At 45.9% G+C, this 27,604-nt stretch overlaps 1 protein-coding gene across 3 annotated transcripts in view; it reads right to left on the reverse strand.

Moving 5' to 3' along the window:
• The window catches only part of SOS1 (sodium proton exchanger, putative (NHX7) (SOS1)), a 214,738-nt gene that overhangs the window by 82,965 nt on the left and 104,169 nt on the right, over positions 1-27,604 (reverse strand). For all 3 annotated transcript variants that reach the window (XM_087697809.1, XM_087697807.1, XM_087697810.1), the window contains exons 9-10: positions 10,748-10,800; positions 10,601-10,666 (exon numbers count right to left, since the gene is read on the reverse strand). In XM_087697809.1, the coding sequence (XP_087553935.1) occupies positions 10,601-10,666; positions 10,748-10,800 (119 nt within the window). The remainder of the gene's footprint in view (positions 1-10,600; positions 10,667-10,747; positions 10,801-27,604) is intronic.

The following is a 27,604-nucleotide window of genomic DNA, read 5'->3' on the forward strand; positions in this document are numbered from 1 at the left end:
CTATTAGTGGTATTGGCACTTTGCCTTTGTTGTCTGACTATCCACATCCAAGTTTGTTTTGGAAGTCCTACACATTCTAGACTTGGACTTCCTGCTCCTCTTTGTTCGTAGCCTTACTAGACTCCATACCCAAGTTATCTTCATCGTGCAAGCAGTCTTCATTGGGGATTCTTCTTTAGGAGCCATTTCAGCAACTGGTTGGCATAAGAGGGCCTCACAAGCTCCATTCCCCTTTCATTGTGTAGGGTCCTCCAAGGCAATTGTAAATAGCTGCACTAACTCGTGATTCTGCAACACCTATCCCATAGGTTCCATCTCACCCCCCACCATCTCCTCTAGTGCTTCCCTCTTATCCCCTTCAAAGGGGGGACAAACTTGGTGACGCGATTGTGGATTCCTTGGCCCCTTGGGTTTTAGAGGGGGATTCCCAGATGATTATGAGCTGCTTCTTCATTACGGACTACATGGACAACTTCACCGGCATTGGTATTTCTTCTACCACCCTTGGATCCATTCTGTCTTCTTTGGCCTTCAGCCACATCCAAGATTTGAGAGGGGGTGTTAACAATCACCTATGTCTTGCACAATCATCTCTTGCTTGTAAGCCTCAATCTAAGCGAGATGCGGACATTAGGAGCTCTCACACTCAATCTACCATGTGTTTTGATGGGGGAGGCAGGTCCGTTTAAAGCATGCTTTTTTTCTTAAAGTCAATTCTAAGTTTCTTCACACTCATTGGCTATTTTCCAGCTTGTGCCATTCTTTTTCTGTGGATGTGGACTTCATTCACACTGGTTAGATTGAGATGACCGGCATTTATGATGGCAACGGCATTACTTTATTATCTTATTTTCCGTTGATCAATCGGCCAGCATTAATTTTCTGTTGATCAATCCGTCAGCATTCTTTAGCCCCTAAAAGCAATAATGAGCCAGTTTTGGCATTTTGTTATATTTGTAGCAATGCCCCAGTTGGCTGGTCATCATTGTTTTGCAGATCTTCAACACAGTTTGACATTCGGGGCTCTCCTTTGTCTTCTGATGCTGACTTCAGTCATCAGGCTGACCCAATGCCCCTCACTGATGCCTTGGGCTGCATACAAGGACTAATCAATCCAACTTGTATTCAACTTTTATTCAAAGTTCAGCACAGATTTCTTCTTCTATTCTCTTCAGCAAACTCTGGCATTCGGGACTCTCTTTTGTCTTCCGATGCCACCTTCAGTCATTATCAGCCTAATCCAATGCCCTCACCAATGCCTTGGGCTGCATGCAAGGACTAATCAATCCAACTTGTATTCAACTTTCATTCAAAGTTCAAAGCATATTTTCTTCTTCAGTTCTCTTCTTTCATTGCAGCCTTTCTCCTCTCTCTCCATATTCATGTTACTCTTCCATTGTGCAATCTCACAAGAAAAAGTGAGATCCTCTCCAATCTAACCCTATCCTCCAATCTCCTCTAGATGTCAACAAGGAAAGGTAATGGAATACCTTGTGCAATCCATTGTTGAGTCACCACTACCATCACTCTAATACTATTCATTTAGATCCTCCTCCCCAATCTAGTGGAATATCCAAAGAAGGTATCCCTAGCTGTCTTTGCAAATGAAACTCTCCAAAACAATTCCTAGGGTCCCACTACACACTCGAAAGAGCATCATATTTACCCATTATCTACAAGTATGCATCATGCATGTCTCAAGGCCCACGTCTAAATACCAAGTCTTGTCACAATAAGCCATAACACTAATCTTGTACAACAAGCACCCTATAAACTCTAACTCGTATTATCCATCTCATGAGTCTGCCATCCTATTGTACTAAGAAGGCAAACGCTCTTCATTGGTAGTCACTGTTGCAAGAAGAATTGTCTCCTTTTGTAAAGAGTCCAAACCATATCTGAGAAGTGTCTACGTCAATCCTCCCCTTTGGGGGTATGACCTCCCTAATGCTCTCCATCATGTGTGTAACCCCTCTAACGCCAAAGCCTCTATCTCTATGTTTGAGCCAGTAGGTCAAGAAAGGTGAGCCACTCTCCCAATATGGAAGGTACCTTTGAATAGCACCTTGCCAAACATAAGTGTGTCCTCTCTTTGATGGTGTGGCCTCTTTCTAACATAAAGGAATCATTTGCCAAAGATTGACCCAAAAGTTGAGCGCCAGTAGGAAGAGTTAAACCAATGATTTCTCGTCATCGACCAACTTATCCAACAAAGAGAGCATCAAGTGAGTGACCAATGTGAACAGTAAACAACTAAGAGGGCATCCTTGACAAAGAGAATGGGAGGGGGAAATCTCATCTGTGACCCCCCATTAAGCGCAAGATGTGCCACATCATCCTAGCTGATGGTATCAATAAGAGAGTCAAGGCACCACTCTAGATAGTTCAAGGACTCATCCATCCCCACTTCACTCTCTCATTCTTCAATCGATCTCTCTCTTCACCGATTATTGCTCACCTTCACCTAGGCTATTGCCCACCCATGGCTCCAAAGGAGTTGCACATTTGCCCTCCTCCCTTGTACAACCCCACAAACACTAACTTCGATGGGGTTATCAAGGACATTATCTCTAATACCCCTATATCCCATCCCTCTTCTGCTCATTTTCGAGAGGCCACCTCTTTGAGTTGTCTCTAGCCCCTATTCCATTGTAGCCTAAGATACCTTCTCTAGAAACAAACATTCCAAAGGCATGATCCATGAGTTTTCTTCCGTTTGTATCAGAGCAGACTTCAAACGGGGATCCTATTTCTCCGTTTCCAAAGGGGGTCACCAGTTGGCATGCGGTCCTTCGCACACCTTGGTGAAAATCCTTTCCATTCTTCATCTTCACTAAGCTTAAAACCCTTCGCATTTTAGAGTAGTGTTCTCCTTTATAGCTCCTCATTTGATGCTGAAATAAAAATTAAGGAGCATGAGATTATCACGACACAAACAAATTCAAGATGTAAGGGGACCATCGATGCACAATTCTTGTCATAAACTTGACAAAAGTGTTCAAGATAGCACAAGCAAGACTCCTCAAAGTTGCAGCACGAGATAAAGAAAACTATAAATATGGCTCACAAATGTCAATACATAGTTCAAAAAGAAGCAAAGACAAAAATCCTCTAAAACAATCATCAAAATTCTTGGTTTTCCTTGACAATGACCATCTCAAATCTTCAATCACATATTGTGTCTAGATCATTTCACAACATAAAAGAGAGAAGGCCATACCCCAACCTACTAGCCATCTCCCAATCCCCGACACTCCTACAAAGAACACAAAAGGCCCACTCATTCTCCAAGATACCCCACATGTTTTGGAAGGGAGAAGCACAAGTGGAAGCATGAGCAAGCACAAGCAAGGAAGGTGTCAGCTATGGTGGATGGAGCAAGAAAGCAAGAGACTGAGACTTAAGATGTGGAAATTCTAATTGTCACAATGTGTGACTGGCCTTCCCTTTATTCAAATGTCACTGAAAGAATAAAGAATGAAGTGACAATGATAGACACTCATCGCCTACAATGTGCAGGTGCAAAAACTGTCAATGTAGTAATACACGGGCAGCTAGGCACAGGTGCCTTTACCCCCAACAATCTCCCACTTAAAGCCGAATGTGCCTCAAGTAAAGAGGGAATAAGGAAAAAAAAATGTGTACATAGAGTACAACAGCATGAGGAATAGAGATCATCTCATCCAACGCCCATCAATTTCCTAAAGAAGGCAAAACGCTCTGCTGAGAAACTTTTTGTGAGTAGATCTGCAGGATTTCCCTCAGTTGATATCTTGGCAAGGTCAAGAGACTTGTCCTCAATGACCTCTCTGATAAAGTGATACTGCACCTCAATGTGCTTCATCATTGCATGGAAGACCGGATTCTTGGCTAATTGGATCGCACTCATAGAATCCGAATGTAGTGTAGGAACCACATCAGTCATACCAAGGTTTGCCACCAAACGGCCTAACTAGAGAGCCTTCTTGCAAGCCTCAATGGCTGCAACATACTCGGCCTCTATAGTAGAGAGTGCCATGCATCTCTGCACCCTAGATATCCAAGAAAAAGCACCCCCAGCAAAGGTAAACACATAGCCGGAGGTGGATTTTCTGTTGTCTGCATATCCTACATAATCAAAGTTAGTGTACCCCATGATTCCTATATCCTGGCCACCATAACATATGCGCATATCTGTTGTGCCCTTCAGGTACATTATGATACTCTTGACGGCATCCCAATGTTGCCTACCAGGTGTAGCCGTATAGAGTGCCACAACTCCCACTACAAAAGCTATGTTAGAACGAGTGGCTATCATGGCATATATCAAGCTGCCCACTCCAAATGCATAAGAAATCTTAGCCATCTCAGCCTTCTGCTCATCAAACTACGGACAATCGGCTTGGCTCATCTTCACATGAGAAGGCAAAGGACAGCCAATAGGCTTAACATCGTACATATGAAACCTTTTTGTGACAAGTAAAAAGCCCCTAAGAGCAGTCACACGTAATGCGCATCCCAAGAATATGTGAAGCCTATCCCATGTCTTTTATCTCAAAGCTCTTCTTAAGCTAACTTTTTAGAACATCCAACTCGTCAGGAGCTCTCCCAACAATCAATACGTCATCCACATAGAGTGCCAAAATCAAAAGACTGCCAAAGGGTGCCATCACAAGTCTTCTTCATGTATAAGCACGGATCTAGATCACTGTGTGTATAGCCCTATGAATGCATAAAAGCATCAAACTTGTGGTACCATTCCCTAGGTGTCTACTTAAGGCCATAAAGGCTCTTTCTCAATCTACACACTAGGTGTTCCCTACCTTTTTCCTCAAAGCCCTTAAACTGCTGCATATAAATCTCCTCGTGCAAGTCCCCATGTAAGAAAGCTATCTTAACATCCATCTGATAAAGGTCCAGATCTAACTGAGCAACCAATACTAGTATTAGGTGTAGGGTAGTCATCTTGACTACAGGAGAAAAGACTTTCGTGAAATCAACACCATGCTCGTATTTAAAACCCTTAGCAACCAATCTGGCCTTATAGGCAACCTTGGTGCATCCAAGGGTGCTCTTCAACTTGTACACCCACTTGCCATGGCAATGCACACTTTCCACAAGGCAAAGGAACCAACTTCCACGTATAATTTTTCTGTAAAGAGTCAAACTCCGGCTGCATGGCTCTCTCCCAAGAGTGACTATCACCACGGCACATAGCCTCATCATAAGTGAGAGGCTCACCTGCATCTATCATCATCACATAATCAATGAAAAGCTCAAACTACTCAAGAGGATGTCTAGCTCTAGCAAAGTGTCTCAAGGCAGGCTAAGGAGCATGCACGTTCTATCTAATATCATGGTCATGGACTACTAGAGCATCAGCTACTACTGCAGGTTGTCTAGCCGGCTATATGGGAGTAGAAGGCTCCTCCTGAAAGATAACCCTACGTATCTCGACCATCCGCTCAAGCTGCTTATGCATATTTTCCTCACTGATAACTACATCATGGCTACGGATGACTTTGCAAGCCTGTGGATCCCATAGGTGATAGCCCATTTCACTTGCATTCCCATAACCAAGAAAGATGCATTTCATGGACTTATGATCCAGCCTTGTGCACTTGTCCTTGGGTACATGGCAAAAAGCCTCACAACCAAAGACACGCAAATGATCATACGAGGAAGGTTTTCCAAACCACACATCCTCTGCAACTTTAAAGTTAATAGAACTGCAAGGATATCAATTAATCAAGTGTACGGCAGTAGCCTCAGCCCCAAACTGCTATAGTAAGCCTGCCTAGCTAAGCATACTACAGACCCTTTCTTATATTGTCCTATTCATACACTCAGCCATACCATTCTGAGGTGGAGTGTACAAGGCAGTCAAGTGACACATAAGACCCCTCTCATCGCAAAATTGCTCAAAGGCTTCAGAGACATACTCACCGCCATTATTGACCGTAGGCATTTTAGTCTATAACCAGACTGGTTCTCAACCAATGCAAGCCAACGCTGAAAGCTAGCCAAAGCATCAAATTTCAGCTTTATGGGATATGCCCAAACCTTATATGAGTAATCATCAATGAATGTGACAAAGTACTTCGCACCTCCTAATAATTGACAGGGCATAGGTCCACAGACACTAGAATGAACATGAGCCAAAGGCTCACCCATGCGCAGAGTGCGAGACTACATATATGTACTGCATGTCTGCTTGTCATACAAACACTAATGTTCATATTACTCAAAATACCTATAGTGAAGGGACGGAAGATACTACAAACAAGTATGCATTTTCATTTCCTTTAAGGACATGTACCCAAGAGGCGACAATGCCAAAGAGTTACACGTGGAAATGCAACCACAGACAAAAAATGATCTACAGATCTAGATACAACCAAGCAATATGTGCCAGAACAAGGTTCCCACGGGTGATATTCCAAGAAGAATCCTCAAAGGAAACAAAGTAACCCTCATCATCCACCAGTGTGCCAACAGAGATAAGACTCTTCGTGAGAGCCAATATATGTCGAACATTATGCAGAGTAAACATACTACCTAAACCAAACTACAGCCGAATATCACCAATACCAACTATCTGCAATGCCAAGTCATTTCCCAAACGGACAAATCTAGTCATATTGCAATAGGAGTGGAACCACTCTCTGTGAGGGGTCACATGAAAGGAAGCCCCTGAATCCATCAACCAACGCTGAGTAAAACCAGGCAAGGCATCAAACAGCAGTAGCTCATCCAAAGAAAAAATTGCAAGTATGTAATCATCATCAGAGTTAGGTTATTGCACTACATTGATCTCTTCGATCTTAACACTAGACTTAAAAGGGACAATGTTGTGATCTTCAGACTTGTCCTGCACTTTCCCTTTGCCCTTTTCCTTGTGCTTGTCATTGCGCTTTTATGGCACTATGGCTGGATATGTCCTACTTTCCCACTAATAACATGTCAAATCAGACTTACGTCCACGGGACTTACTGCGAGATTGTCCACGGAACCTAGAATGAAACTTGCGGAAATCTCTGCCACGGTGGTCATTCCCGCTCTTACCATCATGGTAACCCTGAACAGTCAAAGTATGAGAAGTACGAGAAGCATCCACATTCTTCTTATTGATCTTCTCTGGAAAGAATGCACCCTCTACATCAGACAATTTCAGCCCATTCTTGGGCATATTTGCACACATAGCAGAATGTGTCCCAAGACTCAAGCAGTGTGATCAACAAGAACAAAGATGGAAGATTATCTTGAAAGTCAATACCCTACGATGATAGCTGGCCAATGATAGCATGAAACTCGCTCAAATGTTGAGAAACATTGGTACCTTCCTTCATACGAAGCTCCATAAGCTGCTTTAGCCAATACATCTGAGAAGCAAGGCTCTGCTTATCATAGAGATTACGGATTTTTTCCCAAAGATTCCATGCAAACTGCCCAACTGTGACAACATTATAATAAACTTGCTTGTTGAGGGACATAATAATCGTGGACCTACAAAGCTCATCTAAGTCATCCCATACATCCTGATCATGATCTTCAAGCTTAATGCTTTTACATTTGATCAGTCTAATCTGAGATTTCTACACCAAATCCTGTCAAATTTGGGTCTTCCAATGGCCATAATTGTTGCAATCCAACTTTTCAATGTTGAAGATGACACTGTCATTTGAATGACCAGTCATACTGCAGGAAAAAAGAGGCACAGTTAAGATCAAACAGGCTGCTGTAATACCTACAAATAGCCCCAAAACCACTACCAAAACAAGTTGAAAGCAAGAGGTATGGACCAAATAATGAGTTGTCCACAAACTATGACCAAAATAGCATCAAACGGAGGAGACTGCTCTCATAAATAGTACAGCAGTCTGCAATTACAACATGCTGAAAATGAGGTACAGCATACTCAAGCTCACTACAAATAAAATCCAAAGCTCAATGTAATATCCAAGTGTTCCAGTAAGTGGCTCCCACTAGAACAAAAGTCAAATGCCAAATGGGCAAACAAAGCTCAAATCCTCATGTGAGTAGCATCCAAGCATCCAAGACACATCAAGTACATAGGCGATAGCATAAGACCCAATAAAAGCTTCAAGCCCGTAAGGTCATAGACCTCTGAAATATCCAATGAAGTAACCAATAACCAATGTCAAATGTCTTAATCTCAAATCAAAGCTCAAATGCATTCAATAGCATAATCAAGCATATAGCATTAATGTCATGCACCAATACATCCGACAGAATGCACAAATAGTATCAAAGAGCATTAGGCATAGACTATCCCTATTAAAAGCTTATTGTCCATTGTATGTACAACAGTAAAATGGCAGTCAAGACTGAGCAAAAGTGAGCTCAATCGAAGCCCAAAAGCATTCCAGGAGCATGGCCAAGCATGGGGCATCAACCATAGACATCAATGTATCATCCCAAGTAGCGGGGAGGCATCAACAAGCAATAGGCATATGCTTTCACTGATAAAATAACCTTCAGCCCTGCTTATTATAGCAGTAAAAATGACAATAAAACTGAGCCAAATATGGGCTCAAATCAGTTCAAAAGCATTCCAATACATTGGCCAAACATTCCACAAGCATCCAGCATCAAATGAGCATCCCGAGAGCATCACATAAGCCAAGAGCATGACATTTCCCAGATAAATACCATTCAGCCCTATCATGATAGCAGTGATATCTATGAGAAAACTGAGCTAAAAGAGTGCTTGAATCAATCCAATAGCATCTCAAACCAATGAATATGATCCCCAAGTATCTGGCAACAAAACATAGGTATATGGGCATCCTGACAAGCATATACGAACTCCAAACATTGAAGATATGGCTGTCCCTGTTTTATGACAGCATGCTGTCTGGTTTGCACAGTTAATAGCTGAAGCTCAATGACTAAAACCAATGCTCAATGTTAATGGTCAATGCCGGGAGGAGTGGTAAACAATGCCAAAGCCTTTGTCCAATGCCAGGGAGTGGTTGAGCAAGCACAAGTGCTTAAAAGCGGCTACGGCTGAAAAAACGTGTTTGTATTTCCAGCCCTGAATATTGAGCTAAATACTCCTTGAAATAAGCTCAATGTAGGCTCAAGATTTCCCTGAGATAGCCCCAATAGGTCCTGAGAAGTCCTAGAGCAATGAGAGCTCAATATGAACCTGAAGAGGTGGAGCTATGGCTGCCAATGGTGAAACCCTGCTATAGGTAACTCGAATGAGAGCTGAAGAAATACCGAATTGAGCTCAAGCTCACGGAGAACGTGGCTCTGATACCAATTGAAGGGAGAAGTACAAGTGGAAGCATAAGCAAGCGGAAGCAAGAGAGGTGTGAGCTATGGTGGATGGAGTAAGAGAGCAAGAGAGAGAGACTCAAGATGTGGGAACTCCAACAGTCACAATGTGTGACCAACCTTCCCTTTATTCAAATGTCACTAAAAGAATCAAGAATGAAGTGACAATGATAGGCACCCATCGCCTGCACTGTGCAGGTGTGGGTACTGTCAGTGTAGCAATAGACGGGCGGCTGCACACAAGCGCCTTTACCCCCCCGCCCCCCCCCCCCCCAATTGTTTTAAACACCTCTCCATTTCTTTGTTGCATGCACCCACCAAGGAAAAAATCCTTTGGTACCATCTAAGGATCCTCGAATTGTATCCCAAAACTGCCAAAGGAGCATGTCATTACTTTCAGCTACTTATCATGCATACTAACTCGTGAAGTCTCAATCACAGCAACTAAATTCTCAAGGATTTCCACATTAAGGCAATGGCCCCATAATTTTTTTCTGCCCAAAAACGCTAGAGGACTCTTGCCTGAGAATTTTGCAGTTGCACAAGAATCATCCTCTACAGCTTTCGCTAGATGAAAAGCCCCAACCACAAGAGTAGCCTTGGGAAGAAAAAGCCCACGATTGACATCACACCCTGACCTCAAACTTCCAATATAAAGCAAAAGAGAACTCTTAATATGTACTCACACCCTAGAACTCACACTGCCAACATAGCATCTGATTGGCTATGAAGTATCAAGGGTGGTGCCAAAGTGGGGGACATTAGGATGAGGTCAAGTTCAGGAGGTTATAATGAAAACATTAAGGTATCCCATAAAAAAGAAGTCCATAGGTTCATCTGAAGTTGAGAGAACCTATTTAAGAAACCCATTGACGTCAGTTGTAGCAAAATAGCATACAATGTGCCCACTGCCAGACTCTCTTGTAGGCAGAACATGCCTCATTCACGTAATAAGTGCAAATGGTAATTGAAGGCAATGATTACGCCTCATGTTTGGGTGGAAGCCATCATGCCTCAAGAACATGACTAATGCCAAGCAGACAAACAGGCTAACGACTATTATAAATGCACAATTAAAGATAACCATACCAGGCATTAGATATAATGATATGCAAAAGTCGCATATGCATACAGAATTCATATGATTGCTAGGAAAGACTACATTGCCGTCATATTCTGAGAGCTCTTGAGGAATATCAGTTCAATTATTCCTTACGTAGAGAACAATGGGCACCTTGTACATACAGATACAGGTCTCCCAACACACACAATGAGAAAACTATCCTTTTTTCTGAGGCACTGTCAAACACAAATATACCAAAAATGATGCAGGCTTTTTTGCGACTCCCCCTTGAAAGCTGCTCTTCCAAATAGAGCAAAAAATCTGCAAAACATATGCTCAATTATAATGTGGTAGAACTTTCTCCAAGTAATAAAAGATGTTGACTTAGTATTGAAATCTTACATCCCAAGAGACATTACAGTCAAAACACCTGAAACTCCTGCTTCGTCTTCTGCCTGAAAGCAGATATCAAAAAGAAAATTTTCAGTTTGATCAAGGAATATAATAACCAAGGTATAGAGGCCACCTAGCAAGTACATGACAATCAGCACCTAGAAAAATGTGCAATCACCCCCAACATTCTATTATAGATTGCAAAAGAAAACGGTTAACTTCTATCACAAGATCATTCATATTTAATAGTACAAACAAGCACTAACAGACCACAATGAACAGCCCATTTACAGCATGATGGCACAACAAAATTTGCCTCTACATATTCAGCATTTTCAGACAAGTATGCTGTCCTAGTATTAGGCTCTGTTTAAAGGCCATGTAATTGAAAGAAACTGAATGCAGAAACACTCACTCACACAAAACTCAAAAAAATGGAAGGAGAAATGAATATCTACCCTAATTGACTCCAGGAAGAGATTGGAGGACAGCTTTAGACCAAAAAAATTCCCACCCTTTCTTTCGCTACTAGCACGCAGCAATTTAGCAGTTGGGAGCCCAAGGAGACACTAAGACACTGCATTTCAGATTGTCTTAGGGCTCAGGAGGTTTAGAGAGGAGAGCCCTTAGGATGGCATCTCACGGCACTGCAATTCTATGATTGTTACATGAGGGACAGTTGCTTGGTCACAAATAGAGGCAGGGCCGACAGGTATGAGGATGCATAGGGCTGCCCATGCTTACCATCTTGGGGCTAGCTTGTGACCAGGATTTTCATGCCAAACTTCTCACAAACAATGTGAACACCCAAGGGCAGGGCACTATCACACATGAGAGCTCATAGATACCATTATTGCTTGATATACATGGACCACCAGATGCACCCATGCTAAAGATTTATTGGACATACCACTGCACAGACTCTCTATGAGAGTTCAATAGAGCTCTCCATAATCTCCATGGGAGATGGGAGAGGATACACAGCAGTTTGGAGAACTAAGAGAAGAAGAGATGCTTTTCTCAAGATCAGGGATTCTAGCACTTTCTTCCATTGTTAGTCGCATATAGTCTGGCATTATAGACCTCATGACTGTTGTATGTTCTTTTTAATGGGAGTCCCTTACAGAGCTATTTTGTACTTGTATTGTCTTGGAATACTGTGATTAAAAAATGAAATGAAAATCTATAATGAGCTAATTGCCTAAACAACTAGTAGACTATTGATTGATATACTCAATGTGTAATACAACAGAGTCTATAAAAAGAAAACGATGGATGCCACTCGAGATCTGCCGAGTGTGCACATAATGTGTAGAATTTTGGAGAATGTTGTTAAGCTAAAAAAAGTGCAATACACATTAAACCTTCATTAGCTCATTTAAATAGCCCCAAAACTCGTGCTACAAGAGTTTCTATTTCCCATGAGAAAACCCACAAAATTTGGTTGTTTACTCGTCTATAAACAGATGGGCTGCATAGTCACTTGGCATCTCTGATCATTCATTCTTCACCAGTCTTCAGCTGATGCCCATCTTCCACTACTGTCTACACCCCTACCAGTGGACACCTCAGTTTGTGGAGTTCTGCCATAGCTGATTCCAGCCACCTACCGCAGAGGCAACCTGTCTACAGCTCTTGCCCACCTGTTCTGGCTGCTTTCGAGGCTGCCGGTCAGCATCTGCACCTGTGTTGTTCATTTCCAATTGCTGCTCAGCCTGTTCACGTCCTGCCGACTGCCTGTCCAGGTCTGTAGCCGCTGTGTTTTCAGCTGCAAGCTGCCACTCAGCCATCTAATTATCACTAAGAGCTGCCCCCACATCAGTTCAGGGTGCCATCTTGGTGGAGGCTCTCTATGTAGGTTGTGAGTGTGGAAAGGCTGCACCTGCTGCTGTGTGTAGGGCCTCATCTCTCTCTCTTTTTTTTTCGTGAAGATAATCTCATCTCTCTCTCTCTCTCTCTCTCTCTCTTTTTTTTCGTAAAAGGTAATTGTATTAATTACGAAAAAAATACAAGATTACAGGATTACAAGATACATGATGACACAAAGCCATCATGTGAAGAGGTTTTCTCTTTCTCTCTCTCTCTCTTTTTTCTGATTACAAGATACACGAGGGCCGTAGGCCAACGTGTGGGGAAGCCCCGTAGTAATGCACTGAAAAGGTTACACCAATCATGGCAACGACCCAGAGGCAATTGCCATATGCCACGGATGCAAATCCTCCCGAGGGAGCAAGTCGGAGTGTCGGATGATATCTAGCTGCCAATGCAAGAGCCCTTTAAGCCTGGCAATATGTCGGGGTACATTAGAGGCCGAATCAAAGAGAAAAGCATTGCGTGTGGTCCAAATGTGCCAGCATCCCCAATATCTGAAAAAGTGAAATAAGATCTTCTCATGCAACTGTGGCGGTGCGGGATACTTCGGGCGCACAAAAACCCAGTCGAAAGGAGTTAGCGAGGACCCCACCACCGCGCGCCAAATGTGCGACAAGAGCGACCAGATATTCTTGGCGAGCGGGCAAGAGAGAAAACGATGTCGGGCCGATTCCGCCGGTGTGGTACAGAAGAAACAATTGCCATTCGAGATGCGACGCTTGGCAAGGGCCGAGGCCAGAGGAAGTCCACCAATCTTCACCCGCCAAAGAAAAACCTTGCATTTGAAAGGTGTCTTATTTAGCCAGCCCTCCATCAGCGTTTTCTGCCACCATGACAGCGATTTCCGCAGTCCCCAAACAGTATTAGCTTTCTCTCCCAGCCATTGGTGATCTTGAACAAGAAGATGATACACCTGATTAGTAGAGGCCTTTTCCAGACTCAGGCGGCCTGCAAGGTCCCAGTCCTGCCAAGGGCGATCCACAGTCAAGGCCGGAAAGGGTTGCCGACCCTGAAGCTCCGACGAAAGCTGCTCCCATAAAGCACGGTATCCACGCGGGATCTTGAAGAGTCGCCGAGCAATCCGAAATGATAGGAGGACATTGCGAGTGGTAAGGGTGGCATCCGCAACCGACATCACACCTAAACGGGCCATGCGATTAAATCTTGGTCTGAGTTGATGTTTATCTTCCCATGAAAGGAGTCTCGATACTGCCAACAATTCCAGCTGAAAGGAGTTAGTCTGCAAGCGGTCCCCTACCGGGTGCCAACGGGCCTTTTGGAGCACCGCTTTCCAAGAGCCGACCAAGTGCAGTAACAAAGAGGAAGAGGGACAGGAAATACGAGAGTCAGCATTAAGGACATGCCACCAGGAGACCCGAAGCCGTGTGTTGCCATGGCGGAGCCCGCTGTCCTCAAGAAAATAACGGGCTATGATGGTCCATGGGTGATGGTCCACACACATGGCACGAAAAAGGGACCAACGGAGAGCTAACATATGAGTGTGTGCATCCAAAATAGCTCCTCCACCCATGCGCTTAGGGGTACATGCGTGTGACCATGAAATCCAGGAAATGCCGGCCTGCAGTGAGTCCTTCTTCCACAGCATGAAACGGATGGGATGAGTGAGGGCCTTCAAAGTAGTAGGCGTCCATGGCAACAAAGGCAGGAAATATGTTAGCATTGGAAGCATGATTGTCTGGGCCACTTTGAGGCGGACATGGAATGGCCACGCTTGCGACTTCCAATACATAAACTTCGCCGCCAGTTTTTGGGAAATCCACTCCAGCAGGTCTTTTGGCCGTACATCCACCCCCAACGGGTATCCAAGATGCCTGACAATGGAGCCACGGGAAACCACCTGGCCTTGCCAGCCTAAGGACTGTAGATCAGGCTCCGTACAACTGAGAATGGCTGACTTAAGGGCATTGATGCGAAGCCCAGAGGCCTGACCAAAGAGTGTCCAAACATCTAATGCCCTGCGAATGTTGTCCCTGTCTGCCTGTAAAATCATAAAGGTGTCATCAGCCAAAGATTGGCTAACGAAGTGCTGACCCAACGGAAGAGACAGGCCGGCCAGCTGAGCAGATGCTGCCATGGAGGATAACATTGAAAGGACCGGGTGAGTGGCCAGGGCGAAGAAGAGAGGGCTCAGAGGACAACCCTGTCTGACCGAGCGTGCAAGGGCAAATGGCTCTGTAACTCCACCATTAAGCATAACTCTGGAAGAAGCCTCAGCACTAATGGTGTAGATCAATCGGGACATGCGGGTACCAAAGCCCATCGCCGACATGAGGTCTGCAATGAAAGACCAGTCCACATAATCAAACGCCTTTTCCAGGTCCAATTGGATCAATACCACTTCCTAACCGGAGTGCCGCGCATAGTCAATAGCCATTTGCACATTTAAGATATTATGCAGAATGTTGCGGCCCTTAATGAAACCATATTGGAGAGGATGCACAATAGCTGGAAGGTGCTTGTGAAGCCGATTCGCCAGCACTTTGGAGTAGATTTTATACATGGAGCCCATCAAAGAGATTGGTCTCCAGTGTTGCAACTTTGACGGCGAAGGGACCTTTGGAATTAGCTTGATAAGGCCTTCTTTCCATGAGGAGGGCATGACCCCCGTTTCCCACACTTGCTGAAACATGGCCACCAATGGCTTCACCAACTGCGTGGCCGAGGTCTGAAAGAATTCATTAGTGAGACCATCCCAGCCAGGACTTTTATCATTCGACAGGCGCAACAAAACGTCCATAACCTCGTCCTCGCAAATATCCGTCTCCAAAGCGGCTTGCATATCAACTGGAACCTGCTGGCGGACCAGATGATAGAAGACCGAGCGGGCATGCGTAACCTGGCTAGAGGGCGAGGAAGAGGAACCAAGAAGTTCCATAAAATAGTTTCTGCACATAGTGACAATGGTCTGCGGATCCGTGACCATGCGACCTTCCGAATCCTGGAGTCTGGTCATATTTTCGCGGGCCCGAGACGCATGCAAGGCGCGAAAGAACTTATGAGACTGGCAGGCGCTATCTTGCATTGTGTCCGTCAAGTTGTGCAGCTTAGCCTGTTGATAAGACTTCAACTGAAACACTTGAATAAGATGGGCCAACCGCCTCTCCAGAGACAGCAGAAAATCATCATCAGGGGAATCCAGGAGCAAGGAACGGACCAAAGCCAGTAAGTCTTCTGCTGCATGTCGACGACGGCGGCAAAGCGAGGCATGATGGATCCCATACTGGCGAGCAACTCGCTGCACATTAGAGAGCAGCCGTGCAAATGAAGGCAAGCCCTCAGAGGCGAAGTCCAATAAGAACCTCTCAATCAGCTGCTGCATATAGCCCTGGAAAATTGAATGCTTCAAATAAGAAGAGTTGAAACGTAAAGGGAGCCTATCCAGGAATTGCACAAAAGGGGCAATAGAGTGTGCCCGCATCTCAAGCTGGAGGGGGAAATGGTCCGACAACGCATATTGCCGCAAGACCTTCATTTCCAACATCTCGGGAAGAAAATCATCGCCCTGCATGATATACATTCTGTCCAGTCGCGACCAGGTAGTTGCATATTGTGCGGAATGAAAAGTAAACCCTGGAAAAGAAGGATGAAGCCACGACCAAACATCTTGCTTGAGCACGTGCAAAGCAAAGGAACTCCACACCTGGCTTTCCGGCGTATCCATTACCGAATGCCCTGAAGTGGACTGAGAAGAGTCAACACACATATTGAAATCTCCCATCAAGAACCCCCTTCGGCCGAGTGACATGGAGCCCTGCAAAGTGGACCAAAGATCCCGTCGGGATGCGGGATCATTCGGAGCATAGAGGCCCAACAGCCATAAAATCTCTCCTTCAAATAAGACTTCGATCACCAGAAAACGGCCCTGCACATCATTTTTAACAAGGACAAGCTGATATTTCTCATGGACAATCATCAGCACGCCCGAATAGTGCGTAGCATGGGTCCCTGCATAAAAGAGACGGAATCCATGACAATCTATCACTTTTCCTGCTTCACCGTGACTTTTGTGCTCAACTGCACACAATACATCCCATTGGTTCTCGTGCAAGACGGTCCACATGGCATGTTGCTTATGGCGAGAGCAAATGCCTCGCACATTCCACGTGGCTATCTTCATGTATCCTCAAAGAAGGAAGTCAGGAACGAGGCGCCTGCTGCCTCGATTTCACCTTTTCCGCGAGAGCATCCAGGACACCCTCATCCAGAAAATCAGCCAATACTGCGAAAGAATTCTGGCGACCTGCTTTGGAGGTAGAAGGGAAATCCACTGCCTTGGGAGAGGGGCGGGGATAACGCCGATCCCAGGGTGTAATAACATTTCCTTTGGCATCGAACGCCAGCTTGGCAGGTGGGCCTCTGGGGCCCTCGGTATAGGCTCTCCTTGGAGACTGATTGCGGGGGCCCGACGGGGCCGTAGGACGCGCAGCCTGCTGTGGAGTGGCCATTTCTTTCCGGCGCGTATACGTGCGCACGGAATCGTGGGAAGCGGGAGGCCCAAGATCCGCCAGGCCTGCATCCAACTTTTTACCTTTTTTAGGACGTGCCTCAATCCAGTCAGTGCGACGGGAATCCACACTCAGGACCTGTTGTTTGCCTTTATCCATGACCTGAGGAGACTGAAAGGCTTCCTGGGGCGTGGCATCAAGCACCATGTCGTCCTTGGGCAGCACAACCTGCGCATCCTCCGAAGACGTTTGCTTTTCAGGGCATTCGGCCATGAAATGCCCCAGTTTACCACATGAAAAGCAGTGGCCCGCAAAGTTGCCCCATTTTAAGCGAAAATACAAAGGATGCATGCCCGAACAATTGAGGCGAAGCCACGCGGGCCTTTTCCTGGCCGTGTCCCAAAGCATACATAAACGGTTGCGGTTCATCGCCCTGAGGCTTGGGGGAACCAGCACTGTTCCCACAACTGCCATCGCATCCTTCAACATAGGCCAATAGACCGCCGAACAGTTTTCCACCTCCACCCACACCGGGCATTCGCGTTGAAGCAGACGCTGGAAGCCGGCCATGGGGCGCCATGGCACCACATGGACCAAGCGGCGATCAAAGAATAGCGGCAACTTGGACAGGAGCTCAGCTCGATGCGTTTCTGATTTCAGCAGGACCTCATAAAACCCGCGAGGTCCAAGGAAGATCTCCTCAACAGACTCCCCTTGCAATAGATGGTGCAACCACTGGCGAATGTGCGAAAGCACTGGGATCTTGCCAGTGAAGAAAAGTATAACTGCACGGTCATAGAACACCGAGAAGGATCGCAAGACTGATTTGGGGTCCACCGTGGCTTCCAGCACATCATCCGTTCCCGCAACAGAAAAAGATTCGGTATTATGCTGGACATAATCACCAAGCAGAGTATTGGCGAAGTCCAGCAAATGCTCCCAGTCAATTTCCTGCGAATCCACAGGATCAGAGGCCACTTGCGCATAGGAGCGTTCCGGAGGACTCATTGGCTCATCAGGCGTATGCTTGGAGCGTTTGCCGGCAGGCGGCTGTTCAGAACTCGGCGGTAACTCCTCCGTGCATGGCACCATATCTTCCGGCTCCTCTGCATCGGAATCAGGGCCAAGGGCTGCCACCGTCCGGTCAAGAAAATCCAAATCCAGGCCAGCCATACTGCTGTCTTCACACGCGTCCTGGCAGAGGACGAGCTAGGTTAGGTGAGGTCGATCCTGCGGAGGGACGTATTGCTGGTCCCCAGCTTCGTGCAGGATCCAGTCAAGCCTGCGCTGCCCTGGAGGAAGAGGCCAGGCGGCGCGCAAGGCAGGAAGGCGAAGAAATCACAGGGCAGGGCGGCGCAGCACGCAGGCGGGTCAAAGACGAACGGCGCGCAGGGGGACGACGAAGGGGCGCAGGGGGTAGCGACAGGCGAGAGGGCAGGGCGGCGCGCAGGGCGGCGCCAAGCCCGCAGGTCAGAGGGGCGGCGGCAGGAGGGCCAGACGGGCGCAGGAGGGCAGACGGGCGCACGCAGGGCCAGACGGGCGCAGGCTCGCAGGCGCAGGGTCAGACGTACTGGCAGGGCCCAAGAGGAAGCGGAGGGCGGGACGGGCAGGTCAGACGACCTTCTGCAGGTCGTCAAACACAGGCGGCGCCAGCGCGGACGAACTCCCCGCCATCGCGATCAGCTTCAGCGTCCTCGCTCTCTCTCTCTCTCGTGCCTCTCTCTCTCTCTCTCTCTCTCTCTCTCTCTCTCTCTCTCTCTCTCTCTCTCTCTCTCTCTCTCTCTCTCTCTCTCTCTCTCTCTCTCTCTCTCTCTCTCTCTCTCTCTCTCTCTCTCTCTCTCTCTCTCTCTCTCTCTCTCTCTCTCTCTCTCTCTCTCTCTCTCTCTCTCTCTCTCTCTCTCTCTCTCTCTCTCTCTCTCTCTCTCTCTCTCTCTCTCTCTCTCTGTAGAGAAGTATCTCAGATGTCGGTGGGCCACATGCTAGGTCTGCATATCAACATACTATAGGTCAATAGTGAATGATACACAAGCATGATCCACTGCAATTCAATGAGGCATGAAGAAACTGAGAGGTCCTGAATGTGAAATATCAGCATCAGTGGAGCTAGTACATAGTCTACTATATTGGCACCATGTCGATGGGGATAGCATGTGAAGGCGCAAGATGGGGGATATGTAGCCAAATGTGCGCACACGCACACGCGCACGCACACACGCTTTGGTTATGGGAAAAAGAAGAGAGATGATTTGGGACTAAACTAAGAAGAACAAAGCAAAGCTAAAGTAGGAGTTGAATGTATTGGGTCACAAAAAGCCAGTTCAAGCTAACCCAGCACCTATCCACGCCAACTCATGATCACCGAGAAGTAGCATCTATTGTACCTCAATGGCCAGCAAAATGGGTGAGACTCTGAGTCTAAATGTGGGCTGATTTGCATACATCTATGCTGGAAGACATTTTTCATGCTCAGTTTATGCATTACTTTGCCTTAGTGGTCTGAATAACATTGGTTTTTAGTATGTCAATGGATTCCATATGGTTCCGACAACAACTATCATTCATATGTCTGAATTATAACTTGGTTTTGCTGGATGGAAATTCAGCAAGCTGAGCATTATTCGGTTCAAGCAGCTCTCACATGACGAAGGCAACAATGTGGCTCTATTCCTCTACAAGAACATTATCAACTACTTTGACAATCCCTTAAAGCTTGCTAGTGATAGAGGCACTCATTTTCTAAACAAGATCATGGAAGAGTTAACAAAGATCTACAAGATCTGCCATCATAAGTCCACACCCTACTAGGACAATTGCGAGGATTTAAGGGAGAGGTATGTAGCAAGGACACGAATTTTAAACTTGATGCTCTATCAAAACTTAAGTTGTAATACTTAGATTGTGCACATGTGAGATTAAAGTTATATATGTGTGTCACAATGTCAAATACTTCTAGCGCAGTGGGGGACATTGGCAAAACTTCTGTGGATAGGTATCAAAGGTGTACCTAGCACAAAAGGGACATTGAATATCCCCTTGGAAAATACCTTTGGTGTCATGGGGATTGGGGATTTAAATGATTTAATGTCCTACACTAAGGTTTGTGGAAAGTTTCACCACTTTCCAGTTTAAAGAGGTTAGGAATTTAAAATCAAGGCTAGTCATGGCCAAAGTTTGGCATTGGGCATGCGTTTTCCCAATTCAATTAATTACTATTGGCTAGAAATTAGGTCTAGAGTGTTTGCTTGGGTACATTTATTAGATTTTGGAAACCTGCACTTTATTTATAATATTCAATGTCAATCCCACCAATATTTGCATGACGCGTAAATGGTACCTTGAACACCAATTTAATGGCCAAGTAATATGCTCAAAAGCACCATATTCACTATACACAATTTTTGCTCCTAAATGTCCATAGCCACCATCATATGGTCTTAGCCCTTGCATCCTATTATCAATGGCCCCACTTAGGAGATGCACATCAAAAGGGCCTTTTTGAATTGAGGGAATCAAGGGGTGTATGTGGAGTTTGGTGCCATAGCATGGAGAGATCTGGTAGCGTGGCAAAAAATTGAACCCTTCTCAACTCAACAAATATATGAATTTGATAGTATTAGTGCATTTCACAAGTTTTATGGATTGTATTTGGGTATTTGGAAGCACAACTGAGTAAGCAATTGGGTGGCCACTTGTCACTGCTCAATTGTCTTGGGCCTCATTTCTTGGCCTATTAATAGGTGTCTCGTCTCCATTCTCCATTCTTCTCATGATTTATTATATGGATTCCAAGGCCCGTTTCTCCAATGATCACCAAGCAAATCTATTTGCTTGTTTTCTCAACACATAATCTTCTAGTGGATGGAAGCAATCACATCAACAATGGTGCTACTTGTTGTCTCCAAATATGACCTTCCCATGGATGGCAATAATCAAATCAAACCAATCATAGTGCTTGTCTCCAGTGGATACGCATACATGAATGATCATACAAATAAGAAAACTACGGGCTTGAGAGAGAGAGAGAGAGAGAGAGAGGATGTGAGAAGCTTGAGAGAAAGAGAGACAAGCTTGGGGGAGAGAAAAATAAGAAAGAAAGAAGTAAAAAAAAGAAAGGAGAAAAGAAAAAAAAAAAGATATAGGCAAGGTTGTCTCCGTACGTAGTACGGACTAATTTGTATAGTACGATCCGTACAGTATCGTATCATACGCATTCGTACGATTTGGTATGAAAAAACTAGCACTTTTTGGCCACTCTTCCCCAAGGCATAACTTTCTTTCTTTCTTTCTTTCTCCTTTCTTTTTTTTCCTTCTTTCTTTCTTCTTTCTCTCTTTCCCAAGCCTTTCTCAAGCCTCTCACACACTCTCTCTCTTTTTTTGTATTAATTACGAAAAAAAGATACAGGTTTAGATGATTACAAGATACACGATGGCTCCAAGTCATTGTGTGTAAAATCTCAGTACTAAACAACAAAAGAGTTACAGAAGTCATGGCAAAGACGCAGAGGAAATTGCCATATGCTATGGAAGTGGGTCCTCCCGAGGGAGTAAGTCAGAGTGCCGAATGAGATCTATCTGCCAATGCAAGAGACCTTTAAGCCTCACAATATGTCCCGGAACATTAGAGGCTGAATCAAAAAGAAAGGCATTCCGAGTGGCCCAATTGTGCCAGCAGCCCCAGTATCTAAAAAAGTGAAACAAGATCTTCATATGCGACTGTGCCGGTGTGGGGTATTTGGGCCGTACAAAAACCCAATCAAAAGGGCTTAGCGAGAAACCAACCACTGCTCGCCAAACCGCTGACAAGAGTGTCCAGATATTCTTAGCGAGAGGGCAAGAAATAAATTGATGACGGGCCGATTCCACAGTAGTGGTGCAAAAGAAACAATTGCCGTTAGAGATTCGACGCTTGGAAAGGGCTGAAGCAAGAGAAAGGCCACCAATCATCACCCTCGAAAGAAAGACCTTGCATTTGAAAGGTGTCTTGTTCAACCAGCCCTCCATCACAGTTGCCTTCCACCATGACTGAGATTTCCGCAATCCCCATACAGTATTAGCTTTAGTAACCAGCCATTGATGATCTTTAACCAGAAGATGATACACCTGGTTAGCTGACGCCTTTTCCAAATTCAACCGACCTGCAAGGTCCCAGATCTGCCAAGGACGATCCAAAGCAAAGGGAGGAAAGGGTTGCCTGCTCTGGAGCACTAACAAAAGTTGTTCCCATAAATCACGGTACCCACGAGGGATTCTGAAAAGCCTCCTGGTTGTACGAAACGATATCAACACATTGCAACTGGCAAGGGTGGCATCTGCAACTGAAGTCAAGCCCAAACGTGCCATGCAGTTAAATTTTGGTCTGAGCTCATGTTTGCCTTCCCAAGAAAGTAATCGCGAGACTGCCAACAATTCCAGTTGAAAAGAGTTAGTATGTAAGCGGTCCTCCGCTGGATGCCAACGCGCCTTCTGGAGAACCAATTTCCAGGAGAGCAGACCAAATGAGCAAGCAGGGATGAGGAAGAACTAGAAAACCGAGAGTCTGCATTAAGAGCATGCCACCAGGAGCTCCGAATTTGTGTATTACCATGTACAAGCCCGTGATCCTCAAGAAAATAACGGGCTATAATGCCACACGGGTGATGATCCACGCACATAGCACGAAAAAGAGACCAACGAGGTGCTAGCATATGAGTTTCGGCCTCCAAAATAGCCCCACCACCCATGCGTTTGGGGGTACATGTATGCGACCAAGAAATCCATGAAATGCCTGCATGCAAGGAATCCTTCTTCCATAACATGAAACGAATGTGCTGAGTAAGAGCATTCAAAGTAGTAGTAGTCCAAGGCAGCAATGGCAAGAAATATGTGAGCATTGGTAACATAATTGTCTGAGCCACTTTGAGGCGAACATGGAAGGGCCAATAATTGGTACCTCAAGAGAACTATGTGCGATGTTGTGTTTTATGTTTACTGACTCATCGAGGGGCCAATCCCCAAGATGTAGGAGAGTCGCAGTGAGGTAGCGGCAGTCAGCCGCGTTGGAGGACCTCCCATGTTTGTACTTCGTGCTATTTGGCAATGTGCTGGGACTCCCTCTGAGGATTGTTAATTCGGTTAGAGTTGGACTACGAGACGTGATACAAACGCAAGATGTTTAGGAAGATGATGTATGTATCATCCACGCTCCTGGCCGCGAGGCCGTGGGGTTGTTGAGCACATGATAGAGGTCCGACTAGTGCATGAGCCAGTGCCAGCTTGTTTTAGATCCCATCATAGAGGATATGAGTGATACCCACTTCACGAGGTGCAATCATTCTTTCTTGTCATCCACACTGCCTCTGAAGGCCTGGGCCGGTATTAAAGAATATCTACAAAGTTGTGCATTCCTATCCCAATGCTTGCGACCGCCTCGTAATCCAACTGAAGGTGATAGGCATTAGCCATGACATCTTCCTTGTATGCAATTAATGATGCCTAACAATGGAACCATGGGGAACAACCTATCCCTGCTAGCCCAATGACTGTAAATCTGACTCCGTGCAACTGAGAATGGCTGATTTGAAAGCATTGATGTGATGACCAGAAGCATGACCAAAGAGCGTCCAAACATCTAATGCTTTGAGAAGATTATCCTTGTCCGCACGCAAAATCATAAAACTATCATCAGCCAAAGATTGACTAATGAAGTGCTGTCCAAAAGGAAGAGACAATCCAGCCAACTGAGTAGAAGCTACCATATAAGATAACATCAAAAGAACCAGATGAGTCGCAAGGGCAAAGAAGAGAGGACTCAAAGGGCAACCCTGTCTCACAGAGCGTGCAAGGACAAACGGCTCGGTAACACCACCATTTAGCATAACTCGCGAAGAAGCCGTAGCACTAATGTAGATCAAGCGGGACATCCGAGTACCAAAGCCCATAGTAGACATAAGTTCTGCAATGAAAGACCAGTCTAAATAATCAAAAGCCTTTTCCAGATCCAATTGAATCAATACCATTTCCTGATTAGAGTGCCTTGCATAGTCAATAGCCATTTGCACATTCAAGATGTTATGCAGAATGTTTCGGCCCTTAATGAAACCATATTGAAGAGGATGAACAATGGCCGGAAGATGCTTGTGGAGCCGATTCGCCATCACTTTGGAAAAGATTTTATACATCGAACACATCAAAGAAATTGGTCTCCAATGTTTCAACATTGACGGCGAAGGAACTTTTGGAAGCAGTTTGATAAGACCTTCTTTCCATGAGGAAGGCATGAACCCCGTTTCCCAAACCTGCTGAAACATAGCCGTCAATGGTTTCACCAGTTGGGTAGAAAAAACCTCAAAGAATTCATTGGTGAGACCATCCCAACCAGGACTTTTATCCTTGGGCAGGTGTACAAAACATCCATAACCTCCGCCTCACAAATATCAGTCTCCAAAGTAGTTTGCATATCAAGTGGAACCTGATTGCGGGCCAGATCATAGAAAACTGAGCGTGCATGAGTAACTTGGTCAGAAGGTGAAGGAGAAGAACCAAGAAGGTCTAGAAAATAATTCATGCACATATTCACAATAGTCTGAGGATCAATGACCATTCGACCTTTTGGATCCTGGAGTCTAGTCATATTTTCTCGAGCAGGAGATGCATGTAGAGCTCGAAAGAACTTATGAGTCTGACAAGCACTATCTTGCAAATTCTCAGTCAAATTTTGCAATTTGGCCTGCTGATAAGATTTCAACTGAAACTCTTTAATAAGATCAGCCACAGTTGCCTTCCACCATGACTGAGATTTACGCAATCCCCATACAGTATTAGCTTTAGTAACCAACCACTGATGATCTTTAATCATGAGATGATACACCTGGTTAGCTGACGCCTTTTCCAAATTCAAGCGACCTGCAAGGTCCCAGTCCTGCCAGGGACGATCCAAGGCAAGGGCAGGAAACGGTTGTCTGCTCTGGAGCACTAGCAAAAGCTGTACCCATAAATCACGGTATCCACGGGGGATTCTAAAGAGTCTCCTGGCTGTATGAAACCATATCAACACATTGCGACTGGCAATGGTGGCAACTGCAACTGAAGTCAAGCCCAAACGTGCCATGCGGTTAAATTTTGGTCTGAGCTCATGTTTGCCTTCCCAAGAAAGTAATCGCGAGGCTGCCAACAATTCCAGTTGAACTCTCTCTCTCTCTCTCTCTCTCTCTCTCTCTCTCTCTCTCTCTCTCTCTCTGTACAGGGGCAGATCTGCTCTCTTTATCGGTGCACAGGGGCAGATTGCATTTGCAATAGAAGAATGACTGGTTCGCAGGCTCTGCTCATCAGAAATCGTCAGTCCAGGCGTAGATCCGTCGTTTGTGTCTGAATATGGTGCTGCCGTTACCTGCCTGTATAAGAGCGCTCAGAGAGTGCACTGAAGACTGCCCAGACAGCAGGTCTGTTGCTGCCTAGGTACGTGAGGGTTGTCCACGCAGAGGCAGGGCAGAGCTGTCCCTTGTCCCTATGCAGCGTCTCTGCCTCAGGAGCAAATCAGGGCGCCACACGAACCACAGGTCGCAGCGCAGGAGTATTCACCAACGACAGAATACAGGCGTGCAGGGGTAGGGCTCGCTGAAGGCTGAAACAGACCCAGGAGGAAGAGAAGGGCACACGACAGATCAATCTGTGTGTGCAACGTGGCCAAATGTTCTGGAGCAGGGGGTCAACGTTGTAAGTTCTAGGTCAATCCGATGGCGTGTGCAAGTCCACCTAGCAGCAGGGAAGTCAAGACACAGGCGAGACGGCGCTAAGGCCGAGACGCACAGGCGACGAGGGGCAGAAGGGTCCGCAGTGCCAGCCCCTGCTCGATCTGACAGTCAACGCAAATCCTCACGACACGAAAAAAGGAAACATGCAAGTCAGACGGGCGGCGTAACAGGCCAGACGCACAGGCGACGGCATCCTCTCTCTCTCTCTCTCTTTTTTTTTTTCGTAAAAGGTAATTGTATTAATTACGAAAAAAAGTACAAGATTACATGATTACATGAGTACAAGAGACACGAGGGCCCTAGGCCAACGTGTGGGAAATCCCCGGACTAGTATACTAAAAAGGTTACACCAATCATGGCAAGGACCCAGAGGCAATTGCCAAATGCCAGGAATGCAAATCCTCCCGAGGGAGCAAGTCAGAGTGCCTGATGAGATCTAGCTGCCAATGCAAGAGCCCTTTAAGCCTTGCAATATGTCGCGGTACATTAGAGGCCGAATCAAAGAGAAAAGCATTTCGGGTGGTCCAAATGTGCCAGCATCCCCAGTATCTGAAAAAGTGAAATAAGATCTTCATATGTAACGGTGGCGGTGTGGGATACTTTGGGCGCACAAAAACCCAATCGAAAGGAGTCAGTGAGGACCCCACCACTGCGCGCCAGATTTGCGACAAGAGTGACCAGATATTCTTGGCGAGCGGGCAAGAAAGAAAACGATGTCGGGCCGATTCCGCCGTAGTGGTGCAGAAGAAACAATTGCCATTCGAGATTCGACGCTTGGAAAGGGCCGAGGCAAGAGGAAGACCACCAATCATTACCCGCCACAGAAAGACCTTGCATTTGAAAGGTGCCTTATTCTGCCATCCCTCCATCAGCGTTGCCTGCCACCATGACAGTGATTTTCGCAGGCCCCAAACAGTATTAGCTCTCTCTCTCTCTCTCTCTCTCTCTCTCTCTCTCTCTCTCTCTCTCTCTCTCTCTCTCTCTCTTTACGTTGGCTTCAGGAGGGGATATACAACTCTAGACCATATCTTTACGTTGAGGGCAATCATCGAAGAAGGCAAGGCATTCAAGAAAAAGATCTATTGCTGTTTTGTGGACTTTCGCAAGGCCTTTGACACAGTGCCACATGCTAGACTCATGAGAAGACCACTGGTCATGATGATCTCACGCATGATACGAGCGAAGAGCTCGACCCCACATGAGATTATCAGAGCTGAGTTGGGAGCATCACCCATGGTGGCTAAGGCCTTGGTCTAGGCAGTGACTTTCATACATAGACTATGGGAGCTCCCCCAAGATAGATACCCACGGCTAGCCCTGGCCTCTTCTAGACAACTAGCAGCAGACGGTGACAGACACTGTTGGTATGCTCAGGTGAGTACATGGATGAGTCTACATGGGCTGCAGATTGACAGACTACCCCCCTTCGACTATAGCCTAGATTGCCCTACACTTGACCTAAGCCGATCAGAGCTAAACCATGTGATCAGAGCAGACATACTGAAGTTAGATACAGAGAAGACCTGGATCCGACCCCCCTCCCCCCATGGCACGAGGATGGCACACTACCAGACCCACTTCCTTCAGGTATCTGAGGATGGTTTCATCACCCGACCCAATTACATGGACACACAGCTGCCTCATGGACTACGCACAATTATTGGTCAGATCCGCACCTCATCCCACCACCTGAGGATTGAGACACGCAGATGGGAGGGTATACAGACAGAAGAACGCATATGCCCACTATGCGACAGAGAGCCAGAGACAGAGGAACACTACATCTGCCGATGCACTGT

Source organism: Lygodium microphyllum, chromosome 17, assembly GCF_053477565.2.
Source record: "Lygodium microphyllum isolate KBCC chromosome 17, Lygodium_microphyllum_v1.1.10, whole genome shotgun sequence".
In the NCBI taxonomy this organism is placed as follows: Eukaryota; Viridiplantae; Streptophyta; class Polypodiopsida; order Schizaeales; family Lygodiaceae; genus Lygodium; species Lygodium microphyllum.